The sequence below is a fragment of the Diadema antillarum genome, unplaced genomic scaffold (genome assembly GCF_040938485.1).
Source record: "Diadema antillarum isolate AM-2024a unplaced genomic scaffold, OU_Dant_1.0 scf00000018, whole genome shotgun sequence".
Taxonomy (NCBI): Eukaryota; Metazoa; Echinodermata; class Echinoidea; order Diadematoida; family Diadematidae; genus Diadema; species Diadema antillarum.
In genome coordinates, this window is record NW_027270907.1 from 965,335 (window position 1) to 982,135 (window position 16,801).

At 36.4% G+C, this 16,801-nt stretch overlaps 1 protein-coding gene across 1 annotated transcript in view; it reads right to left on the bottom strand.

The window, feature by feature from the left end:
- The window catches only part of LOC139727837 (sushi, von Willebrand factor type A, EGF and pentraxin domain-containing protein 1-like), a 61,057-nt gene extending 52,811 nt beyond the window's left edge, over positions 1–8,246 (bottom strand). Inside the window, exons 1-3 of the mRNA XM_071638813.1 lie at positions 7,765–8,246; positions 2,964–3,181; positions 1,564–1,752 (exon numbers count right to left, since the gene is read on the bottom strand). Of these exons, the coding sequence (XP_071494914.1) occupies positions 1,564–1,752; positions 2,964–3,181; positions 7,765–8,246 (889 nt within the window). The remainder of the gene's footprint in view (positions 1–1,563; positions 1,753–2,963; positions 3,182–7,764) is intronic.
- Between the last annotated feature and the right edge of the window lie 8,555 nt (positions 8,247–16,801).

Below are 16,801 nucleotides of genomic sequence, written 5' to 3' on the forward strand. Positions count from 1 at the left end.
CACTTGAAAATCAGATTTTTGCGGAGTATCTATTGTCGCGCTTAGTAGTAGTGGTAGTAGTAGAAGAAGTAGAAGCAGAAGTAGTAGTTGTTGTAGTAGTTACAATAGTAGTTAGTAGTAGTAGTAGGCCTACTCTCTAAAAAAAAAATCGAGTGAAAATTTTCACTCTAAAAAGAGTGAATACAAACAAGAGTGAATTTCGAGTGAAATTGGAGTGAATTTTGAGTGAAAATGCTTATTTTCACTCATTTTGGAGTGACGTCAGGGATCACTCCAAAATCTTCGAGTGATCCCTGACGTCACTCCAAAATGAGTGAAAATGAGCATTTTCACTCAAAATTCACTCCAATTTCACTCGAAATTCACTCTTTTTTGTATTCACTCTTTTTAGAGTGAAAATTTTCACTCGATTTTTTTTTAGAGAGTTAGTAGTAGTAGTAGTAGTATAGTAAAAGTAGAAGTAGAAGCAGTAGTAGTAGTAGTTGTTGTGGTAGTAGTTAGTAGTAGTAGTAGTAGTAGTAGTAGGCCTAGTAGTAGTAGTAGTAGTAGTTAGTAGTAGTAGTAGTAGTAGTAGTTAGTAGTAGTAGTAGTAGTAGTAGTAGTAGGCCTAGTAGTAGTAGTACATGACTGTAGTTGTTGTAGTAATAGAAGTCGAAGTTATAGTAACAGTCCACCAATCTTTACACAATTAACCCATCCCATACTGAATTTTGAAATCCCCATGGAGCTGATAGAAAGCCACCAGATTCCCGTATGGAACGGATTATCCACAAGCCACAAACATCATTACAAGTATCGACAGAAGGAAGGAGGGCATCGTGGTTGAAGGGTCTTCAATACACAAAGACGGGAAGAACGGATTATGTTTATGGTATCGAGCTGGCCCCTATAGTTTTTTAGACATAATTCGTGCATATACTTTATATTGTATCTTTTTTTGAAAAAAAACTTTATCAGACGAGTGTAAGAAAAATGGAAAAAAATGTATCACTTTGGATTATGTCAACTTTTTCTTTTCTTTTTGATGATGGGAATGAATACACTATTGAATTGAATTGAATTGACTTGAATAGTTAGAATTTGACGCACAGATATAATTCAATCAGACAGACAAATGTTCAGCAAGTGCTTTTCTCTTTTTTTTTTCCTTTGGAAAATAACTAATATTCTAATCATACTTTGGTTGTTCTTTTCTTTATTTTGAAAAAATGTTATTAGGATTAGGTTGATTATATCTTGGCCCTTCTAAATTAAAGTACTAAGTATAAGTTTTAATCTATTTATCGTCAGACGCATTCTAAAATATTACGAAAACATTGTGAAGAGGTTGATTGCAAAAGGAGCAAAATAAAACCTTTGCAGTGATATCTCACTTGTTACAGATGGATATAACAAGAAAAATCTTGAAGTTAAGATTGGAAATGCCCCATGTTTTCTTACTAATTTCTTCGTTAACTGGTAGCTTTAATCGCAAATATCTTAAATCAACAAAAATGGAGGGAATTCGTTTTTGCGATCAAACTCGTCACATTTAGGGTTTCAAGCATTTGTTTCTTTTAGTACCTTTACAGCTAAAGCCGTCCCCAGTGTATCCAGGTTCGCAGGTGCATGCGATTGAGCCGCTCCTGGTAGCGCACGAACACGCAGCATTCTGTCCACAACAGTTCCCCAAACCGTCACACTGAGTTGTGTCGTTATTATAACATTTTGCTACGTCCACCTGTTCGTAGACGGCGTTGTTATCCTTGACATCTTTGGAGAAGCGTTAAGAAATATTTAAGGGGGCATTCCAGACAATTCATAATATCATTTCACATGGTGTAGTAGAGAAGATGTTGGTGTCATATACAGAATTATTAATCTATTGTGGTTCTTGAGCAAATAAATCAATGCTCTGTAAAACTCAACACATAACAATACTCTTAACAAGGATGATGACATAAGAAGCGCACATGTACCAGTAATATAAAGGCCTACTTCCAATGCAATACCTCTTGCTTAGTAAGGCGCAACTGTAAGCTCACCTGTGTAGAATGTATGCGTGCTTTCTTCCTCTTTATTCTGCTTCCTTGAGCACTCAATTATGTATTCTTGGGTAAAGCTACTGTGACATCATCCTTGTTCATTGCGGTAATGAATTTTGAGTGTGGTTGTAAATGTTCTAATCATTCTTATTCCTCATCCCAGTCACTATACATTCTGAAACCCAGTGCCCAATCTAACCAATTTATAGATATTCAAAAAGTCTTATTATCATCTTGATATCTCCTTTCCGAAGATTTTAATTGAAGAGAATTCTAGTAGCCGTGTTTGTATACATATATCAGCCCAGCTACGAGACTGACTGAAGCGCAAAAGAAAACAAGAAATCAATGTCTTTGGTTTACCACAAAATCAAAGATTACTGTGGAGTTCAAAAAAATCATCCTTAAACTCTAAAATTGCTGTTCATAATAGACTTGTCCATTTCCGCTATGCACTATCCGTTTGCCACAGAGAACGTGTGCTTGATAATGCAGTCTCCTTCTAATTAGCTCTACAACGTGATACTAATGATAATAACAATATTTAAATAGCTCCTTTTCCATATCAGTTTGTATGAGACTCAAAGCGCTTCTGTAATTTCAACAAAATGCAAGAAATCAACAATATTTACTGAACAAAACAAGTGAGAGAGCAAGAATAAAACAGAACTAAACAAACAAACAGTGATTTTAAATTTGTCAGATCATTGACAGGCTATTCACTGGAAATAAGCCAGGGTTATATCAAATAATGTGTTAAGATTCTGTTTCCCATTTATCAGGTTCGTACCTCAATTTGGACCACTGCTGGTGAAGGCAGAGTCTTCGGTTATAGAACGATTATAATCCTTAATGGAACTGAAAAAACAAACGAAAATCACACTGACATCTGAAACCATCATTAATGAATTCAAGTGTATAATTAAGAAGAAAGGACACCTTGCTTGACCGCCGAACCAAACGAATTGATGTCGCCGAAATCTGCGAGCCAGAACACGTACTCGTAGGATGTCGCAATGCTTTCCAGTTCGAAACTACTCACAGTAGTTCCCAGTCCGATTGAGAAGATGACCACGCCTCTCCCTTTGAGCTGGTCGGCGACGGGGCCGGGTCGTTTGCCATCATTGGACACACCGTCGGTCAGCAGAATAATGACTCTGATATGAGACAAGATTGCAGAAAGGAAGGGCATGGTCATCGTGTGGTGTATATGTATAAAAGAATCTTCTCTTTTGGTCACATTTTCCTGGCATGCACGGCCCAAATCAAAGTGTCTGTGCCGTGAATTTGCTATGTTATATACCCGTTTGCATTTTAAAATCATAGTAAGTACTATTTATATATAGTATATTTGTATTATCAGCATTTCAATGAGCAAATGTACAATGGCGTATAGATAAATTTGATATGAATATATTTCATTGGTATATAACAAATTGCTGTCGTTTTTTTTTTTCAGTGTTCCACGTCTTACAAGCTTGTCTTTCTAGTTGAACACTGTTTTCCGTCGTTATGATTATTCATTTTTTTTTTGGTTACTATGAAAAAGTGTACATTGTCCATTTTTTCATGACATGCGCACATATACTTTAACTGACTTAATATTGTAGACAAATCAACAATTTTTACCGCTTTGAATTATGTCTCTCTTTTTTTGGTGATGGAAATAAAACTAATGAATTGAATTGAATTGAATTGAATTGAATTGAACTGAAATGAACTGAATTGAATTGAAATGAATTGCATTGAACTAAATTGAATTGCATTGAATTAAATTAAATTAAATTGAATGAACTGAATTGAAGTGAATTGAACTGAACTGAACTGAATTGAATTAAAATAATTGAATTGCATTGTATGCAGCCCGAACTTTATTGTTTAGAAACTAGTGATGAATTTGCATATAATCTTCCCCGTCATTAATTTACAGGATGGCGATTGCCTATAGAACTTTGCTTTTGCTATAATTATGGATTTGATTTGATTTCTGGATTTTCACAAAGTGAATATGACGCAACGAACAATTTTCCAAGATTAATCATACAGTGGACAAAGGATTGATATTATGTATAATCAGGTACCAATCAGTGTAGGCTACGTAAATTGTAGTCCTACACGAACAAAATTAATGGAAAATCGTTATTCATTCGTTCAAATTATTAGGAACAAATTGCAGGAGATCGCCATCTTAAGTTGATTTTGATGACCCCCCCCCCCGAAAAAAACCAAAAACAAAACAAAACAAAACAAAAACAACGTATGATTTACTTATCGTTACTAATCATTTAATGACAAGATGGGGTGATTAAAGAATACATTAGTGCAAGGTGAGTTAGGGCGCGTGTGTAAGGTTACAGTTTTACTATTTCTATTTCTATTTTCTTATCATTACAATTGGTTTTTTTTTTAATTCTGCGTGGATCTATTAATCAATTTTATGTTTGTAAACGTGTAAAAAAGAATGTGAAAATAAGTGTCTCTCTCTGTGTGTGTGTGTGTGTGTGTGTGAATGTGCGTGTGTAGATGTTAGCTATGTGTCTATGAAATGTATACTGTGTGTGTGTGTGTGTGTGTGTGTGTGTGTGTGTGCATGCGGAGAAAGCTGTCTATAACGTGAGTGACACACCACCCATAAACGTAATTATAGTACAACTCTTTTCATCATCATCAAAAAAAAAAGAAGAAAAGGCATGGCCTATGTATTCCACAAAGAACAAAAGAGCAAACCCCATACATTGATGTAATCTTTCGCCGGGTGGACGATCTGCCATTATGCTCGATGCAACTGTTGTAAACGCTGGACTCTAAACGCTTTATAAGTGTGGTTCCGATAAATTTAACCAATGAGCAATAGCACTGAACGCAAGCATATCATACACAACAACAGAAAAAAAAAAAACCAATAAAGTCGTGTATGGAAGGTACAGCGCCATTATGATTATAATTATAGTTAGGTTGTATCAAGTGGCGTTCCATACTCTGATCGGTTTCCACGTGTTGTGCATGCAACGTGTTACACCCGTCGTGTGTACCTGTACCGTACCGCTGACTCGGTCACGGCCAATAAACTCTTGAACATCATATACCAAGATCGTCTGATGTTTCTCCTTATTTACTGGCGCAGTATATACACAACAAATTCCATAAACGACATTAATTTTCCTCTTTACAATTGTTTGCTCGTGTGTGTGTGTGTGTTCAATATTGGCCATGTGATGGGGATATCAATTTGCAAATCTATTTAATGCTGTAACTATATCAAAGTAATGATTTGTAAGAGTCTTGTATAGCTGGGAGGTCCTCTACGGAACTGGAACATTAACTCCAACAGGTCATGGTATTCTTTCGATCACGGAAGGGAATATTCGAAAAAGGACGTAGAGAGACCTCGAGCAGCAGCCCCACTCATCAAGACCACTTTGAATGGATGGAATAATTTTGGTTGAGACGGGGACTCAGTTTAAACTTTTTTTTTAGTTAATTAGAAACCACTTATATGAAATATTAAAGAACATACAAGCATTAAAGATCTGTCAATCTGTGGGGCAGGTACATGTACCCATTCTCTAGACCTGACCCGCTGTTGGTATATCATAACAGTTTGCTTGTACATTCATACTTCAGGACAATTTTTATATTTAGATAGATTTCACACTTGACAGCCAGTATTGGTAGATACTGGATAGTGTTTTTCCTTTTTTTGTGGGCATTTGTACTAAATACATGTATGATTATATTTATTGTTCATTGTAGTCTTGGGCTACTGCAGGTGTTTTTTTTTCACACTTCTCCCATCTACACACATACATGTATATATGTGTGGCCCTTTTTTCAGTATTTTACACCCTGTAAGTAATCGTTGATATTATCAATTTTTGGCTGTCATATTAATATTTGTACACATTATTCTTCTTATTGCCAGGCAGATTCATTGGATGTGTTTGCCTTAAGGAGTAAAGAGGAAGTGAGGTATGACGTAAGTATTTTTGAGTATTTTTGATAGGGGTACGTATTGAGGTACACTATAACTATGTATGTAAGTACAGTTTGTAGCTGTATGTACAGTCTGTACTTTCATTTCTTGCTGTGTACAGTCCCGTACATAACATTTTGTGATTGATTTCACTCTGTCAAAGTTTGGAGTTTAGTGTAACTTATTTATGAGTTACTGTGTGTGCTCAAGCAATTATAGATGTGTTAAGCAGTTTGATGGTGGTAAAGAGTGTTTTGATTAATGGAGGTGTTTTAATCAAAATAATAGTTTCAGTATGATAATTGTGTTTTGAGTGATGTTATGCTCACTCACTGTGTCAGTAAGGTAGGCCTGATTATATGTGTTTGTGATAGTGCAGTTATGTACATGTACTAGTTGCATAATCAACCTAAATCGTTCTAATGTTATGTTAGAGATTGTTTTTGTTTTATACATGTATGTGATCAACATTTATTTTAAGAGTAGGCCGCTATAGATAACAGTCATGCAACAGCCTTAAGTTATTCAGCGAGAAGGAAGTTAATACTATGTACATGTAGTTGTTTTGTTTATACATTGCTACATTGTTCAGAGTTGGGCCCTATGTGATGTGAAGAATAGTGTGTATGATTGTCGTTTTGCTAATGCATATAGCCTGACACCATGTTGTTGATCAAGGCTATTTCAGAAACAACAGTTTCGAGTAGATGCGTACAGTGTGTTGTTGATCAAGGTTATTTCAGAAAAAGTAGTTTTGAGTATAGGGGTGTATAGGGTACTTGTAGTACCATCATTTTAATGATAAGAGGAATGAAGAAAGGGATCACGCCATTATGATTATAATTATAGTTAGGTTGTATCAAGTGGCGTTCCATACTCTGATCGGTGTCCACGTGTTGTGCATGCAGCGTGTTACACCCGACGTGTGTACCTGTACCGTACCGCTGACTCGGTCACGGCCAATAAACTCCTGAACATCATATTATTATACCAAGATCGTCTGATGTTTCTCCTTATTTACTGGCGCAGTATATACACAACAAATTCCATAAACGACATTAATTTTCCTCTTTTGTTTGCTCGTGTGTGTGTATGTGTTCAATATTGGCCATGTGATGGGGATATCAATTCGCAAATCTATTTAATGCTGTAACTATATCAAAGTAATGATTAGTAAGAGTCTTGTATAGCTGGGAGGTCCTCTACGGAACTGGAACATTAACTCCAACAGGTCATGGTATTCTTTCGATCACGGAAGGGAATATTCGAAAAAGGACGTAGAGAGACCTTGAGCAGCAGCCCCACTCATCAAGACCACTTTGAATGGATGGAATAATTTTGGTTGAGACGGGGACTCAGTTTAAACTTTTTTTTTTAGTTAATTAGAAACCACTTATATGAAATATTAAAGAGCATACAAGCATTAAAGATCTGTCAATCTGAAAATGAAATAAGTTTCGTTATTCCTAAGGTTCGTTATTCCGAAGATTGGTTATTTCGAAAATTGAATAAAGTTCACGATCATTATTCCGAAGATTTCTTAATCCGAAGATAAAATAAGGTTTGTTATTCCGTGGGTCCGTAATTCCGAAGGTTCGTTAGTATGCAGCTTCTGTTCCTTGTGGGATTGACGAACCTTAATTTCGTTTTCGGATTAAAGAACATGAAAGCATAAGGAATTTGTGAGCTTTTGAGTAAAGAACCTTCGGAATAACGAAACGTCACACAGCGCGTCATTCCTTCACCCCTCTCTGCACGTTCACCTACCCCTGAGCATTTGGTCGCCCATGTCCAGCTCGTAAGACCGTCCCAGCAGTCTCAAGGGCATCGCCCGTACAGGTGGCACCCGGTGTGTACCGCACGTCGTCGAGGTCTGTGTCCAGCGTGCACTTGTTCTTGGTGCCGGGAGCCGAGATGTAGTCTATGTAGGTGTAGATGGACTTGCAATCCGAGTACGAAATGACAGAGATACGTGTGGTGTTGGCGGACACGCTGAGAAGGGTCGAGGTTAGCCGGACGAATTCAATCGCCTGTCTGTAGTGCGTCAAGTTCACGCTACGCGAGGAATCGAGCAGAAACACAAGGTTGGATTCGGTCGCCGAGCCGAAGGTGGTTTCGATCTGTTTCTTGAACTTATTCGCTTTGACTGACAGTGTCTTAGCGTTGGATGTCGTGCTCTGACCGCCACAGGATGTAATCAGCAGATGGCAAAGGTAGGACACCGCGAACACTAAGCCTCCTTTCCTCATTGTGACTTGTTTACAGTGGATAAGCTTATCATTAGTGGAGTGTCGACCGCTGCTGGATTGAGAAGGTGCTCTTTACCATCCAAAATGGAATCTTTCCCAAAATAGCTCACTGCACCTGATCCTACGAGATAATTAATAAGGTGACTTCGAACACTCTGTTCACACAACTCCAATCTGACGGGCCGGGATCAGAGTTTTCGAACACATTCAGTCACCTGTTAGTGTTATCATGCGAGAAAAACAAGCTTCCTCGCGAAGTGTTCACGCGAACATACTGGAGAGGTTGATCCCTGGGCGTCGAATGATTTCACTCGCTACAATAATTATTATCGTTTGGATTGTCTTCTGACCTGAATAACGTTGTATGAGTGCCAGCTAGGGGATTACTGTTTTGAAACTGCCGAAACAACAGAGCTTATTCCACTAGAGGAATAATGGGACTAATCGAGTGATATCATACGAATTGCGCACTCACTGAATCCAACTGGGTGAATCTGCGCGCACTTGCATGGTAGTAGTAGTAACCATTTACCCGCATCTGGTTTCGACCATATCGTTTTATGTCTTCCGGGGTCGCATTGCGTTTTGCGCGGCGTTGATGGGGGGGGGGGGGGGGGGGGGGGGAGGGGGAGGAACTTCACACGTACACACAAAATATTGATGCACACATGTGCCCAGACACACACGAACGATCATCTTGTTTTTGTTTTTGTTTATGTTTCAGGCAACATCTATTAACAGTGTATACCCGACATTATCATACACATACGCCCACGTACGTTTCTTTTTTCCTATTTACCATTTCGTCTCTTTACTTAAGACTTCTCATCGCACGTTTATTTATAGACAGGGCAGAGCCATGCAAAAACTGCCTTTTTTTCCAGTCAAGGTTTTCTCACTTGATTCTGGTACTTTAGACCATACTTAACAAAATAAGCTTCTGCGCCATCTTGAAATCTGTCCCAAATCCAAGATGGCCGCCAAATATCCAAAATGGCCGCCAGAGGACCTAAAAAGTGCCTTCTGTGGTTAAGATTTGTCTGGGGATGGGTTTTTTTTACTCTATTTGATGATAAATGGTAAGAGGAATAAGATTCAGTGAATTAAAATTAAAATCAGTCTCTTTTTTATTGCAAAAATCCAACATGGCCGCCAGACGCAGCTCCCGAAATCAATAAAAAACGGAGGGCCAAACCCTAAAAACTCGCTTACTTAACAAGTGAGTTCCACTCTCTCTACAAACTAAGTAGACCATGCTTATTTTCAATTTTTTATTGTAACAAACAACATTCCACTGGTCTACCTCAAAAAATTTGTTGCAAAAGCCTCCAAATCCAAAATGGCGTCCAAGATGGCCGCCATGTTTACTGAATTTGCTATTCGAAAGATAGAATTTGATAGAAACATCAGATTTCAACAAATGTGATGTCATATGAAAGAAAATAAAATTTCCTACAAGTTGATACCATTTTTGTGGGAGATTGTGATAACTGGATTGAGATATAAAGGAAAAACACTCATTTTTTAAATATTTTTTCTGAAAAAAGGAAAATCATGAAAATGCTTGATTCAGCATAAATCAGAAAAAGAGTGAAGGAATATCTTGAAACGTTTTTAAGAATTTTGCTTGACATATTATTAATATTTGGAGAAAATTCGGGGTCAGTACCATTTGCGGTTCAGGAGTTATAATGTCTCAAACTTGAAAACTCACTATGTAAAAATTTCCACCTTAGTTGTGACAAGACCTTGTTGGTCGTAAAGAGAGTCTGCACGCGCCAAGACTACTACACGCACCACTGGCACTGACGCTTGCAGCAGCAACTTTGCAGTGCCAGTCAGTGGTGCGTGTAGTGATCTTGGTGCGCGCAGACTTTTTTTGACAAACAAGAGTTTGTGCCTGCAAACTAACTTTTCATACCAAGTGGTAGCTCAGGTGACGCTGATCGTTATTATTTCAAAGTAGATTGTTCTGATATGTTTTTATGCCTCCGCCAACGAAGTGGCCGGAGGCATTATGTTTTCGGGTCGTCCGTCCGTACGTACGTACGTACGTCCGGACGTCCGTCCCGTTTTGTTTTTGTCGATATCTCAAGAACCGTGTGGTGGTTTTACATCAAACTTGGTATGAGGGTATATCCTGGGGGATAATACTTTGTTTGGATTTTAGGGTCATGGGGTCAAAGGTCAAAGGTCACAGGTTATTTTGTGAAAAAGGTTGAAATTTCATGTTTTTCTCCATATCTCGCCAATGGTTAAAGGTATCTTCATGGAACTTAGTATATATATGCTTGTACCGATGGGCAGTGATTATCTAGGAAAGTTGGGGGTCATGGGTCAAAGGTCGGGGGGTCAAAGGTCAAGGTCAACTCCTTGAAATATCACTACTTATTTTTATGCAATGCCTGAAGGTTTGTTTTTTTAACTTGATGTATGCATGTATTACCAAATATATATTCTGTGGAAAGTTTTTGCCAAAAGGTCAAAAGTCAAAAGGTCAAAGGTCAAGTGAAAGTGCTTAAGTGCACTTTTTCCTCCATTATCTCGAAAGTAACTCAAGGTATCATCATGAAACTTACATATTTATGCATGTTCTACCTGACAGTGATTCTCTTTGGAACTGTGAGGTCAAAGGTCAAAGGCCAGGTTTAGATAATGCTATTTTACCATTTGATACTGAAATTATACTTTTTCTCAATACCTTGAAAAATACTCAATGCATAAACTTATAAAAGGGTCAAAAGTCAAGTAGAAATCATCAGTTCCCCAAATACCTGCACTCGGATCTTTTAATCATTCATCCAATTGAACCTAGTTCTAGGAAAGTGAACATTCAGCACATTTGTGGCAAACCTGTCATTTTAATATTTTGCCAATTGTGTGAAACTGTCATCACACATTGTCAATACATTGTACTATAGACCCATTAGGAGAACCATGCATTATGGCGGAGGCATACCAGTCGCCGTAGCGACATTTCTAGTTTTTTATACTGAGCTGTCAACAGTTATCAATGTTATGGTTTCTTGAAAAGAAATGGTGATATCTCCGTATGTTTTAGGCTTCATTATATATATATGTATTTTTTTAACATGGTAGAATGTTTTGTGATACAACTAACCTGCACATATAAATCGAATGTGATATCTCTTCCAATGGTAAACGATACCCTTAGTGTGTTGCGTCAGAGTCAAATCTTGATTAATAATTTGATATATTTTTAGAATTTCTTGTATTGCTGTCTATCATATAATATTGTTCTTGTCTAAACCATATTGAGGGTTTATTTACTTATTTTTTTTTGAGGGGGGGGGGGGGGGGGGTGGAGCTCATTTTAGTGTTTGGGTAAGCCCCTTTCTTTGATTTAAAAAAGAAATGCTTCTTAACCGGAGGGCCAAACCCCAAAAAGTCGCTTACTTAACGAGTGAGTTGCACTCTCTCTACAAACTAAGTAGACCATGCTTATTTTCAAGTTTTTATCGTAACAAACAACATTCCACTGGTCTACCTCAAAAAATTTGTTGCGAAAGCCTCCAAATCCAAGATGGCGTCCAAGATGGCCGCCATATTTACTGAATTTGTTATTTGAAAGATAGAATTTGATTGAAAGATCAGATTTCAACAAATGTGATGTCATATGAAAGAGAATAAAATTTTCTACAAGTTGATACCATTTTTGTGGGTTATTGTGATAAGTGGATTGAGATTTTAAGGAAAAAACACTCATTTTTTGATATTTTTCTGAAAAAAGGAAAATCATGAAAATGCTTGATTCAGCATAAATCAGAGAAAGACTGAAGGATTATCTTGAAACGTTTCAAGAATTTTGTTTGACATATAATTAATATTTGGAGAAAATTAGGGGTCAGTACCGTTTTTGGTTCGGGAGTTATAATGTCTCAAACTTGAAAACTCACTATGTAAAAATGGCCACTTTAGTTGTGACAATACCTTGTTGGTCGTAAAAAGAGCCTGCGCGCGCCAAGACTACTACACGCACCACTGACACTGGCGCTTGTAGCAGTGCCAGTGGTGCGTGTAGTAGTCTTGGCAAAACGCAGACATTTTCTTTGACAAACGAGGGTTTGTGCCTGTAAACTAACTTTTCATACCAAGTGGTAGCTCAGGTGACGCTGATTGCTATTATTTCAAAGTAGATTGTTCTGAAGCAGATGAGATGAAGCAAAAATATCTTTCAAATAGAGGTAGAAGCTTGAAACAACCTTGCTATAGAAAGTTTAAAACAGAATCTGGATCGATCACTCAAAAAATTCAAGATTGCAGGCCATCAAAGCTGACATAGTGTATTGCGCCAAAGTTTGTTTGAAAAGATTTTATTTTCTGCATTTCATATTTTCTTTCAGAATACAAAAATAACAAAGGCAGGTTCAATTACACAAATACAATTCTGAAAATTATTGACATATTACATAGTAAGTCATATTTTGTATATAAAGACAAATGAAACGTTAAATAACATACAAAATGTTTATATGGCCAATAATGACTTGATTCACAGTACAATATATAATATATACATATAATGCAGAGGGCCGCCGTTATAAGCCGTGCTTGAACAGACGGACAGCCAGAGTTAAATTACCATTTTTTATTGTAGTACTTGAACACTAATACGGATGGGCCATGTTAAAATGCGTGTAAATCCAGTTTTATACAATTACTTGGTAAACAGGAGTGGTGCCTGTGAGTGCGTGTGCAGGTGATGAAGCGCGAAAGTGTTGATGGTCAGCACTTCTAAGAAAATGATTGAATATGTTATAATATGGGCGAAGGGTCAAGCAGCAAAGTAAAAGAAAGGGAAAAGGGGGTGGACCAAAATATTGCCTTGTTGTTGAGTATAAGAGGTACATGTTTAATGATTACTGTACCGTATGATATTGTGCCAAGAAATATTTCTTTGTATTTGCCTTAAAGGAATAGAGAGATGTGCACTGTTTTATGTGGAGAGGGAGTGAATTCTAAATATCAGGCCCGTTATGCCGAATTGATTTTTGAGCTAATAGGAGTTTAGGGTTATTCAAATGGAAATCATTACGATGGCGCGTGGGGTAAGCATGGACATCCCTGTTAAGGGAAAATGCGTTGTGGAAGAGTGGGAGTAGATTTTGCGTGTATTTGAACATAAATATTGCTGTTTGAAATTTGTGTATATCGTCAACTTTAAGAACTTTTAGTCTAAGGAATAATGGATCAGTATGTTCTAAATAATGTGAGTTAGTACATATTCTTATTGCCTTTTTCTGTAAAAGAAAAATAACATTTACTTTGGTTTTATTACAGTTTCCCCAGACAACATTACAATAATTAATATACGGTAAGATTAATGCATTGTATAACATAGTGAGTACTTTTTCCGTTACAAAATATTTTAATCTCCGAAGTATTCCAATGACTTTAGATATTAATGAGGTTATATTATCAATGTGGTTATTCCAATTTAAATTGGAGTCAAGGGTTACCCCTAAGAACTTGGTTGATTTTTTTCCAATAATGGGCATACCATCAATAATAATGTTATTAGGCATTATCGGTTGCAAATGTGAAGTATTGAAGTTTATGAAACACGTTTTATCTATATTTAGTGATAATTTATTGCATTTAAACCATGTAGAAATTTTTGCAAGCTCAGAATTAAGTATATCCACTAGTGTGTTTAAACAGTTGTGAGAGTAGAAGACACTGGTATCGTCCGCGAATAATACATAGGTGAGAAGGGTTGAGGAATTTATAATATCGTTAATATATATAAGAAAAAGTAGAGGTCCTAAAATGGATCCCTGTGGTACACCGCAAGTAATATATGACTTAAACGAGGTACTTGAATGAAATGCTACGTATTGCTGACGTTGGGATAAATAATCTCGGAACCAGGAAAGAACTATTCCTCTTATGCCATAATTATGTAGCTTTTTTAATAAAATTCCATGGTCTATTGTATCAAAGGCCTTGCTCAGGTCCATAAAAACTCCTATCACGTGCTGTTTGTTCGCAATAGAATCGATAATTTTGTCACAAGTTTGAATGATTGCAAAATCTGTAGAAAAACCTTTTCGAAAACCAAATTGGTTAGGATTTAAAATGTGGTTATCAACTAGAAACTTATACAAACGTTCATGTGCAATCTTTTCAAGGATTTTGGAAATGACGGGCAATAATGAAATTGGACGATAATTCTTTATTTGGGACGCATCATCTTTTTTGTGAATAGGGATTACTTTCGCAATCTTTAAAGAATTTGGGAAGATCCCAGTAGATAATGATAAGTTACAGATATGTACTATGGGGGTTACTAAAAAATATATATGTAAGTAAATGTATCATTTCGATTTTGATACAATTTTGTCTGTTTTGCTGTCTATTTATATGGTTTTTATATATTCTGAACATTTTAATGCTATTTCAAACCATCTTAGGTTTTTACGGAGACATTTTTTTTTTTCAGAATGCACCATGTAATTTCTCTAAAAAGTAAAAAAAAATTAAATTAAAAATGTTTATGAAAACCATGCAGAAATTAACATCTTTCCCATATAATCAATATTTGGAGAAAATAAGAGGTCAGTATTGTATTTGGTTCAGGAGTTATAATGTCTCAAACTTGAAATCCCATTTTACATAATATGCATTTACACGCATCTGTTCCCAAACACGTCACAGAGGGTCAAATCCAAGATCGTGCTTACTTTTCGAGTTCCACTCTCTCTATAAACAAGACCATACATAATATTAAGCATACTAAGCAATGTTCCGTAAGTACACCTCAATAGATTTGTTGCAAAAACCTCGAAAGTACAGATGCGGTCCAATAGGGCCGCCATTTTTATTGAAGTTAACATTTCAAACATAAAATTTGATAGAGACATTGGATTGCAACACATTTGATGTCATATGAAGGAGAGTAAAACTTCCTAAAAGTTGATACCACTTTAGCTGTGTATTGTGATAAATGGGGGGGGGGGAATCCATATTTTTATATTGTTTTGAAAAAAAGGAAGAAATGTGAAAATGCATGATTTAGTATTTATCAAAGAAGAACTGAAGAATTATTTTGAAACCTGCGATTGAGATTGAGACATAATTCATATTTCTGGAATTACAGGCAATATCATACATTATTGACAACTTAACGTCTAAAACTTGAAAAAAATTACATTTATGCATTACAAATTTTGCAAACAATGTGTTTACATGGTCACATGTAATACTGTAACGGTCTAGTGACTTGCAAGTACCTGGAAACTAACTTTTCATGCCAATAGGTGACTCTGATCGCTATAACTGTAGCATTTCATCATAGTAGATTGTTCTGAGGCAGATAAAATTGAACAGAAAGTATTTTCCAAAAAGAGATAGGAGCTTGGAATTTGGCACAAATTTTGCCAATGTGTAATATTTAGCGATAAAAATAGTATCCACACAAAATTCAAGATGGCGGTAATTAATCGAGGTTGTCGTTCAAGGCATTATTTACCATTAGTGCACGTAAAACAAAAACCCAGCTTTACTTAATTCCTCAAACTAGTTCTAAACTGTGAGTTAGGGATAGAACAAACTGAAATCAGTATAATTAATGCTAAATATTGTTAGATATACTAAATAGATCTGATAAGAATGTTTTTTATATACTAAATTGTAAACAGTTATGGCTATGGTTTCTTGAAAAGCAATGGTGATATCTCCGTATGTTTTAGGCTTTATTATAATTTTTTTACATGGTATAGTGTTTTGTAATACAACTAACCTGCACATATAAATCGAATGTGATATCTCTCCCAATGGTAGAATACCTTTAGTGTGTTGCGTCAAAGTTAAATCTCAACTTATAACTTATAATTTGATATATTTTTTAATCTTCTTATATTGCTGTCTATTACATGTTCCTATACATCCGAACGATATTGTGCTAGTGTCAACCATATTGAGGGTCTTTTTTTGGGGGGGGGGGGTGGAGCTCATTCCAGTGTTAGGGTAAGGCCCAATCTTTGATAAAAAAGAAATGCTTCTGTATCAAAGATATGCTTTTTTACTTGTATGTTACTCTGCTGTTGTAGAAACGCCTGAATGATGATGGTATATGTGTAATAATGTCTGATCCGTAGATGTCCTTGAAAGCCCTTCTGATCCGAACCCCCCCCCCCCCCACAAAAAAAAAAAAAATCCGACATGATATGGCGGCAATTTCTCAACTTTGTTGTGCGAAATGTGTTGTGCGAAATTACTTTTCAGTATATTGTTCGAATAAAATTGTCCAAATTGATTAATCGTGCTGTATATTCACATTTACAAATAAGCACGCTGAAACTGTATTTTCTGTTACCAGATTTTTCTTACATTGTTTTTAGGCTGATTTCATGTGGGTTATAGTGTCACAATTGACCTGAGCTTATGCCATTGGTAGATGCTTTCCCATATTAGATATCAGGATCACTCGAGAGTGAAAATGTTCATTTTCATTCATTTTAGAGTGACCTCGGGGATCACTCGAAAAGTGACAAGTGATCCCTAAGGCAGGGCTCGACACTAACGGTGGTCCG